The sequence below is a fragment of the Rhinatrema bivittatum genome, chromosome 1 (genome assembly GCF_901001135.1).
Source record: "Rhinatrema bivittatum chromosome 1, aRhiBiv1.1, whole genome shotgun sequence".
NCBI lineage: Eukaryota > Metazoa > Chordata > Amphibia > Gymnophiona > Rhinatrematidae > Rhinatrema > Rhinatrema bivittatum.
This window is the reverse complement of record NC_042615.1, coordinates 517,864,040-517,874,184: the sequence shown is the minus strand read 5'-3', so window position 1 is coordinate 517,874,184 and position 10,145 is coordinate 517,864,040. Positions and strand designations below refer to the sequence as shown.

At 43.0% G+C, this 10,145-nt stretch overlaps 1 protein-coding gene across 2 annotated transcripts in view; it reads right to left on the bottom strand.

Moving 5' to 3' along the window:
* Positions 1–228: 228 nt before the first annotated feature.
* Positions 229–10,145, bottom strand: part of ABHD17B (abhydrolase domain containing 17B) — a 57,507-nt gene continuing 47,590 nt past the window's right edge. For both annotated transcript variants that reach the window (XM_029612462.1, XM_029612471.1), the window contains exon 4: positions 229–1,774. In XM_029612462.1, the coding sequence (XP_029468322.1) occupies positions 1,555–1,774 (220 nt within the window). In that variant the 3' untranslated portion in view covers positions 229–1,554. The remainder of the gene's footprint in view (positions 1,775–10,145) is intronic.

Sequence of the window (10,145 nt, the reverse complement as noted above, 5' to 3'; positions counted from 1 at the left end):
ATGCACTTGGGACAGAAATGTTCTTTGAAATTTTCAGAAAAAAAATGCAAATGGTTGGAATCCACTTTACTGTTTATCGCATCTCCACCACAGCATTCACAATACTCAAGATAGATAATACATTTAAGGAAAGCATACATGATCTCAGACATAACCACAAAGACAAGAACAGATAAACGAAGACTTAAATATTACCACAATATTTTTGAACATTCAAATTCAACTATGAATTGTGAATTCATCTGCATTTATTATCATTGATAGTTTAATGTAGGAAAAACTGATTTGAGAAAAAGGGCAACTTACAAATATGTTACTACAGTAATACAAAATATGAACATTCTTTGTAACCTCCCCTCTTAGAACTATATTAGGAAAATGGTAAAAAAACAAAACCCCTTAAACAAAAAAACCACCAAGAGAAAAACTGAAGGTTCTACATTTAAAACAAAAATGTAATTCTGAAGGAGGAGGAACACAAATGTGTGAAAAACTACAAAAACATTCAAGTTTTTTCTACAATCAAACGACTGCATCAATGTGCATTCAAAGTTTAAAACAATGTTGTATACAAAGTATTTCTTCAAGCTTTATACATTTTAGTGGTTTCATATACACATTGCAGACCAGATGCAGACAAATATACTGACATACATGATATATGCATACACAGAACCAGAGTCAGCCAACAATTTTTGGACTCTGGTTCCATAAATGAATACCAAACCATGCATGTCCATTGACTGACCAGGCCCAAGTACTTTGTTGCCTATTCTAATATCTAGCCTTTCAATGACACTTGCACATCATCATAATTCAGTGGTGTTCAGAAATTTCATTGTATTTACAGTTCAATCAGGCAGAAGGAAAGATTAGATCTTAATTCCTCCATCTCCATATTGTAACATGGAAGATGCAATATACTTAAAAAAAAAATTATAAAAAATAAAATAAAAAGTGCTAATCACTCATTTAAATAAACATCTTTGTTTTGATCAGACTCTGTATAACAGACTTGACCAATGCCAGTGAACTTTTTATATATGCTCGTATGTTTACTAGAATTTGCTTACAATTTCAAATCATGGCTATTGGCAATATATAATTTAGGAGGTACAGTCTTGGAATTGACAGTTTAGTTACAGTTAAGCAACAGAATACATCACAGTATATTTGAGATGTTTTAAAAAAAAACTATAGAAACTCATGTTGTATGCCGAAGCATTTGGCAACACTTTGTAGCATCTTTCTGATTTTACATAATTAAGATTTCATACAGTACTGCTTCATATTTCTTTTAAACAGCTAAGAAAACATGTTTTACACAATAAGTATATATAAACTACATAAACTTGACTGCATGATAGTGTTATTCCAGTTCATAATACTGGTATTAAAACCTTCATTACTAATGTTCACAAATCATTACCTGTACATTTTTCAAGGCAACTGACCTGATTTGCAAACAAACACCTTCAGGTTTTATGATTAATATATACTATGGCTTGCAGTCTACCAATGAAACAAAATATAGCAAGCAAATTTACATAGTAATTACAAATTTACTAGCTCTTGTGAAACAAACTGTTTTAGTCGCTCAAGGTATTGTCCATAAAGCTCCACATCATTGTGTCCAGCTCCTTCCACCCACAGAGGCTCTACTGGCCTTTGGCAACGCTCAAATAATGCTAGACCATGTGAAAAGTCAATGACTTCATCTTCTGTTCCATGGATTATCAATACTGGAGAGGTTATCTTCGAAATTTTATCTATGCTGTTAATTAAAAATACACACTGTAACTCCAAATATTTACTTGAAGATGGCATAAGAAAGGTAATACACATTTTAATATTTGTTCTTTGCTTATTTGATAATAGAAACATATAGAAACAGAATATGATGACAGACAAGAACCTCAGTCCATCTAATCTGACCAACTCCATTCTTACTGAAGTATCAGACTGCAATGGATCCTTGGCTTTCCTCACTTATTTATAGCCAGGAATTCTTTTGTTTAACCCATGCTTTCTTGAATGAGGTCACTTTTCAAGACAATTCCCATGAAGAAATATTTCTTGATGTTGCTCCCTTAGAGCTTCATGCTGTACCTCTTGTTCTAGAGCACTCTTATTTGAAAGTTTTGCTTCTTGTGCACTATAAAATTCCTTTGAGGTGTTTGAATTTCTATCATACCCCTCCCCCTTCTATACTCTAGGATAAAATAATTTGGTATTCAACTGTACTAAGAGAATATACAAAACATACAAAATGGCACGTTCAAAATACAAGACAAGATTTCCTAATTTTTCAAAGATAAATTTCTAAGAAAGTCATTTGATCTAATTTGACCAACTGCTGTACAGGTATAAACTAAAACAGAAGATCAAAAGAGTATTCTGGCTGACAGCAATTACAAGCAAATGATGATTGTAGTTCTCAAAGGATATCAGTTCAATTAAATCCCATGGATGGATCAAGTGACCATCCATGTGGTTAAATTGAAGGAGCTACACATGCTCTACAACACATACACCCAACTCCAGTCCTCAAAATCCACAAACTAGTCATTTTTACAACATTCATAGTTAATGCTCAGATACATTTACATATATTTTGTCTAAGAATCCAGTTTATTTGCATATTTGGCTCATTTTGAAAACTAGATACACATCTGTAGATCTTGCAGAGTACCCCTGATCTAGAAATTTTCCTAAGTTTCAAGCACAACCAATTTCAAACTTTTACACTTAAAACTTATAAAATCACCTTTCCAGTGCGCTTGCCCAAGGTAATGTACAATATGATAATAATAAATATACATAAAACAATGCAATTAGATAGCTACCTAACATAATAGGGTGTTTAGAGCCACTGGAATTAACCATCCTCCATTTCTTTTTAAAGAAGCATGAAACAAGGATAAATGATACTCCCAAAATGAGGTGATTTGTTAAACTAAAATGCTATCTTCAAAAACTTCTATTCCACTTAAATGGTTACTCTTTATCAATCAGCTAGAAAATTCCACTGAACCTTTGTTTCAGCCATAACCATCCAAAAACTAGGCAATTTAGATTACTCTACTTTTGCCAAAATACAGTACATCAGATGAGCTAGTAAAGGATTGCATATGATTTGCAAAATAAGAGCCAAAGGAAACTGACAGAAATATATCCTGAGAAAAAAATATTTTAGGTGCTTTTCTGTTTAATTGAACCAGAAGGACAGAACCATGTTTTAACTTTCTAAATTTTAAGCACAAGAAAAGTAGGGAATAGGGGAAGAGGTAATATCATTAATCAGTACTGCTTCACAATTCAGGGCATTTATATAATTGAATATGCATTATTACTAAAGCTATGGTTAAGACTGGGAGAACTGAAATTGCAAAAATGCAATACAGGAACATTAAAAATTCTATATAAATGAACCCCTGATGGGACTGCAAGTGGATAGATTAACATCTAGAACACTAAGTGTGTCATAGGTGTAAACAAATGTTGCTTACCTGTAACAGGTGTTCTCACAGGACAGCAGGATGTTAGTCCTCACATATGGGTGACATCACAGGATGGAGCCCAATCACGGAACACTTTTGTCAAAGTTTCTAGAACTTTGACTGGCACCTACTGGGCATGCCTAGCATAGCAACAACCCTGCATCCAGCAGGGGTCCCCCTTCAGTCTTGTTTAAAGCTACAGGAAGTGCCGAAAAATAAAATAAGAAAACGTAACAAACCCAACACCGCGGGGCGGCGGGCAGGTTTCGTGAGGACTAACATCCTGCTGTCCTGTGAGAACACTTGTTACAGGTAAGCAACATTTGCTTTCTCACAGGACAAGCAGGATGGTAGTCCTCACATATGGGTGAGTACCGAGCTGAGGATGTCCGAAGAATGCACCAAATGTACCCAAGATGTGCAATATGCACAAAGACTGGGGTGGAATTTGGTAGAGGGCATCCTGAACCCTAACGGGCAGGCGGAAGGGTGTTGGTACATCAAGTTGTAAAAAGGTTTCGCAAGACAGACTGGCCGAAGATGGAACCTTGTCTTCCGGCCTTGTCTAAGCAATAATGGGCTGTAAAGGTATGGAGAGAACTCCAGGTAGCAGCCCTGCAAATGTCAGGAAGCGGCACCGAGCGTAGGTGCTCTACTGAAGTCGCCATGGCCTTCACAGAGTGTTCCTTAACACGGTCTTGAAGCGGAATGCCTGCTTGCTGATAGCAAAAGGATCTGCAGTCCGCTAACCAGGAGGAGAGAGTCTGCTTACCCACAGGCTGCCCCAATTTGATGGAATGCAAAGAGACAAACAATTGAGTGCTTTTCCTGTGGGCAGCTGTACGATCTAGATAGAAGGCGGGAGCCTGTTTGCAGTCAAGGGTATGCAGAGCCTGTTCTCCTGGATTGGAATGAGGCCTGGGAAAGAAGGGAGGTAGTATAATGGATTGATTAATGTGAAACTCCGATAGGTAAGAACTTAGGGTGAGTGTGGAGTACTGCCCGGTCCTGCAGAAGTTTAGTGTAAGGCGGGTAGGTAACTAGAGCCTGTAACTCACTAACTCTGCGAGCAGATGTTATTGCAAAAAGAAAAATTACTTTCCATGTGAGATAGCGAAGATCATAGGATTGGAGAGGCTCGAATGGTGGTTTCATGAGCAGACCCAAAACCAGATTGAGATCCCAAGAAGGGGCTGGAGGACGCAGTGGAGGCTTGAGGTGAAGCAAGCCCGTCAGAAAACGTGTTACGAGGGTTTGTACTGAAATAGTAACATCCGACACCTTTATGCAAGGCGGCCTCCGCATTGACATGCATTCTGATGGAGGAAGTTTTTAGACCTGATTCTGACAAGTGCCAGAGATAATCCAGAAACTTCGTGGTGGAACAGGTAAAGGGATCAAGGGATTGAGAAGAACACCATGACTTAAACCTGTTCCATTTGTATAGGTAAGTCTTTCTCGTGGAAGGCTTCCGTGAAGCAATCAGGACATGGGAAACTGGCTCTGAAAGGTTAAGTGGCTGAAGAATTAACCTTTCAACATCCAGGCTGTCAGGGACAAAGCTTGAAGATTGGGGTGGCGTAGGCACCCGCCATTCTGAGTGAACAGAAGCGGGTCCATTCCCAAGGGAATGTGCCTGCGAATAGAGAGATCCTGATGTATTGGATACCACACTTGGCGAGGCCAGTGAGGTGCTACCAGGATCATAAATCCTTTGTCCTGACGTAACTTCACGAGAGTCTTCGAGAGAAGTGGAAGTGGAGGGAATGCATATAGGAGACCGGTTGCCCATGAGAGGGAGAACGCATCTCTTGGCTGTGAGTGTTGGCTGCGAGTGAGAGCAAAAGTTCTCTACCTTGCGGTTTTGAGGTGACACAAAGAGGTCTATGCAAGGATAACCCCAATGTTGGAAGATTGTGTCCGCTACTGAGGGCTTGAGGGACCACTCGTGCAGATGGAAAGCGCGACTTAGGTTGTCCGCCAACACATTGTCCACTCCCGGCAAATAGGTGGCCCTGAGGTACATCGAGTAGGAGAGGACCTCCGCCCATATCTGCGCAGCTTCCTGACACGGTAGGAAGGAGCCCGTCCCTCCCTGTTTGTTGATGTACCACATGGCCACCTGGTTGTCTGTCTGAATCAGGGTGACCTGAAATACCCTGAGAGCATATCTGATTGCTTGAAGCTCCAGGAAATTGATTTGGTGTTTGGCTTCCTCTGGAGACCAAGTTCCTTCTGTTTGCAAGTCGGCCACATGGGCTCCCCAGCCGAGGTTGGAAGCATCGGTGGTGAGAATTAAAGGGTCGGGAGCCTGGAAGGGCAGGCCTTGGAGGAGATTGATCTGATTTTTCCACCAGGCTAGAGACTGACGGAGGGAGTCGGTGATGTGGACAGTGGTTGATAAGAGGTTGGACGGACTGAGTCCACTGCATGACACATGGCCAAGTGGGCCATTGGGGTAACCTATACTGAGGATGCCATGTGTCCCAGTAGGATAAGGAAGTGGCGTGCAGTTGTGCGGCGCTGAGACTGTAGCTGGTGTGCGAGAGAGATGAGAGAGAGTTCGCTGTCGAGGCAGAAATGCCTTTGCCTTGATAATAGAAACAGTTTCCCAGAAAGCAGACTAAGTGGCATCGCAACATAATGTTGTCTTTTTGCAAACCATCCATTTCTTTTTCTAGTGCAGCTAATTTCAATTGCAAACTGTGCTTTTCTTTGTGACAGTTTCTGTATCCTGTTAATAAAAGCCAGCCACGTCTTCCTACTGCCTCCAGTTCCTTCCCTTTTTTTACTGGGACCTCTTGTAATTTGTCTACAATATTTACAGGCTCGCTACCTACATCCCATGCTTCTGCCAATCCCACATTCTTTGCCCATTCCTGTGCCAGCACAGAATAGGGAGTGTTGCAAGGTGTCAAAGTCTGCCACTATGAATGATAAAAGTCTGAGATGGGACTAAGCAGGATTTTGCGTAGTTGACGAAAAATCCTAGCAAAATCAGAGTGTGTAAAGTAAGACGTAGGGACAACAGAGCAGCTTGTTGAGTGGGAGCCCTGATCAACCAATCGTCTAGATAGGGGTAGACATGAACACCTTGAGTCCTGAGGAAGGCTGCTACTACTACGAGGCACTTGGTGAAGACTCGTGGTGCAGATGCCAGGCCGAATGGGAGCACTCGGTATTGATAGTGCTTGGGGCCTACTAGAAATCTCAGGAACCTGCAATGAGATGGATTTATCGCAATGTGAGAGTGTACGCATCTTGGAGATTGAGAGAGCAGAGCCAGTCTCCTCTTTGCAGAAGAGGAAGGAGGGAACCCAAGGCTACCATCTTGAACTTTTCTCGGTGGAGGTACTTGTTGAGGGCACGCAAGTCCAGAATTGGATGAACGCCTCCTGATTTTTTGGGGATTAGAAAGTACCGGGAATAGAATCCTAGGCCTTGTTGAGAGTAAGGTACTGGTTCTATTGCTCTGGACTGGAGGAGGAGGGAGACCTCGTGCTCCAGGAGTAGTGAGTGGTCGGATGTTCTCCACGCCGGCAGAGGTGGGGAGTCCGGTGGAATGGAGAGAAAGTTCAGGCGAGAACCTTGAGAGATTATGGTAAGGACCCACTGGTCTGAGATGATTGTGTGCCACCTCTATGCAGGAGTCAAAAACCGGAAGCAGGGCCTGGCTGAGGAGCTACTTGCGGCTTTTGTTTATGAGGTTGACGAGACTGGGCTTTTTGGAAAGGTCTCGTGGAACGAGTCCTAGACTGTGGTGGGTAGGACTTCTTTGGACGGAAGAATGACTTTTTAGTATCCTTCCTGAAAGGCTGTTTAGAGGAATACTCAGAGGGCATCAGAGAGAGCTGGTGAAGGGTCTCATGATGGTCCTTGAGTTCCGCCAACGTCGGCTGAATCTGTTCCCCAAACAGGTTGTCTCTTATGCAGGGCAGATCCGATAATCTGTCTTGTACTTCAGGGCGCAAGTCCAAAGACTTAAGCCAGGCCCATCTTCTTGCCGAAATAGCAGTTGCAGATATCTTTGACACCGCTTCCAGGGTATCATAAGAAGATCTTATTTCATGCTTCCCTGCCTCAAAACCCTTGTGTACTAGGGTTTGAAGTTGTTCTTGGAATTGCTGAGGCAGGGACTCTGCAAAGTCCTGCATCTGCTTGAATAAGACCCTGTTGTACTGGATCATATATAGCTGGTAGGAGGCGATCCGAGAGAGAAGCATCGATCCCTGGAAGACATGCCAGCCAATGGCATCCAGGAATTTCTGTTCCTTACCTGGGGGAAAGGAAGAGTGGGGTTTTGATCTTTTTTCCCTTTTTTGGGCAGATTCTACAATCACAGATTGGTGATCCAGCTGAGGTTTCTGGAATCCTGGGGCTGACTGGACCAAATAAGTGGTATCAGCTTTTCTGTTGATTGGAGCAACAGAACCAGGGTGTTCCCAGTTCTTTTTGAGGAGATCCAAAAGAACCTGGTGAATATGGATGGAGGTTATTTCCTTGGGAGCATCCAGGAATTGTAACAGCTCCATCATTTGATGCCTGTCATCTTGTTCAGTCTGCAATTGGAAGGGAACCAATTCAGACATTTCCTTCACAAAATTTATGAAGGATAGGTCTTCTGAAGGAGAACTCTTCCTGCTTTCAGTAGGAGAAGGTGGCGATGGCAAGTCATCTGTGTCTTGAGAAGAATAGTCTGTCCAGGTGTCATAGGGATCAAGTCCTGCCCCTCTAGGAGCCTGAGAAGGATGGGAAGATGGTATTCCTGAAGGTCCCGGTCTAGGTTCCGAAGGCATCGAGGGAAATGCTGGAAGCACAGATGAAGGCATCGAGGGCACCGGTGCAGGCATCGAGGGATGGATAGGTGGAGCTGATGGGCGCATCGGCATCAGAAGAACTCCCGATGGAGGAATGCGGAACGGTGTTTCCCCTCGCGATGACAGAGTAAGCGGGGAAGGCACCGGAGCCATCGGTGACAAAGCGGCTATAAGCGCTTCCATCTTCGAGAGCAGCGGTGCCAGTGCTGCCGGAATCGGATCGGTGGTCAGTTCCACAATCGGCACCGGTTTCGGTGGCGGAGGAACTTGGAGTCTGTGCATCGCCTTATCGATGGCCTCCTGAACCATCCGGTCCAGTTCTTCACGGAGACCTGGAGCAAGCAGCCCCGGCTCCGGAAGGGAAGAAGGAGGAAGAGGCATAGACGGAGGGGACCACCGTTAAAGGTGGAGTCGCGGTTCCCGATACCCCGTCTGGGTGAGGGTTGCCTTGGTGACTTGGTCGCAGAAAGGGTCGGTGCCTTTTTTGGAAGGGGTTTCTTCGATGGCGGCTCGGACGATGGCGAGGTCGAAGATTTTCCTTCCTCGATTGTCCGAGACTTGCGGTGTCGATGTTTTTCTCTACGATCCCCTCGGTCCTGAGGGGGAATAGAGGTAGTTGAAGGCCGATAAGTCATCTACGCCGGACGGTCACAGACCGGTGGCCGATACTGGCGTGAAGTGGATGGTGCCGGTTCAGATGACGTTGATGCAATTGATGGCGTCAGAGTTTGAGAATGGAAGTTACATTTTCTCCATTCTGGCCTTGCAACCTTTTGTTGTCATTAAGGCATATTTGGTGCAAGTCAGGACATCATGCTCACACCAGAGACACATTACACAGACTTTATGCGGGTCTGTAATGGACATGGTACGAGTACAGTCCGGGAACCAACGGAACCCCAATGCCATGGCCTTTGAAAAATTTAGCCGCGGTACGGTCGACGACCAGTAGGCCGCGAGGGCCAAACTAGACGGGAATCGATCGAAACCGGGTAAAAAAAAACAAACAACTTACCGGAGTACCGTGGAGTCAAAATTTCGGAGGGACCCCTGTGGGGTATGAAAGTTTTTAGTAATTCCGTGAGGAAAATTCCTGTCAGGAATCTCTGTGGAGCTCCTTAACCCGCGTGACTATTGCTGCATGGAAAAAAAGAAGACTGAAGGGGGACCCCTGCTGGCTGCAGGTTTAGTGCCATGCTGGGCATGCCCAGTAGGTGCCAGTTAAAGTTCTAGAAACTTTGACAAAAGTGTTCCGTGATTGGGCTCCATCCTGTGAGGACTACCATCCTGCTTGTCCTGTGAGAAGTATGTATCCCCTCTTTATTCAACCTCTTCTTGTGATATTCTTACATAAGGGGTGAATAGAATAGTTGTAATCATCTGCAGTCCTTATTGTGCCTTAATATTTAATTATTGCTATGGAGAAGGTGCAATATTGTATAGTCCTCATTTGATCTTCTCCTTAATGTTTGAAACTGTCTCAAATCAGATTTACTAGCATTCTAATGTGTTTTAAAATTTAGAGTTCAAAACTTCTTTCCACATTCCTTGGGGAAAAGAGTCCCAAAAGGAATAGCTTAGGTTTTATTATTCCAGGTTGATAAAAAAAAGAAAAAAGTTTATAGAAGTGGCTACATAAAAAAGAATCATTTTTGAGGATAGATACAATGAGGCAATACAAATAAAGCATATTAAAATTCTGGGCTCAAAATAAAGGGTCTTGTCAAAACCAAAATGCAGACTGCAAAGTACATAAAGTCTTAATGACATACAAATACTGCACCAAACACTTTCCCTTTATGTAAAAATGTTTTCATATTATTTCAGT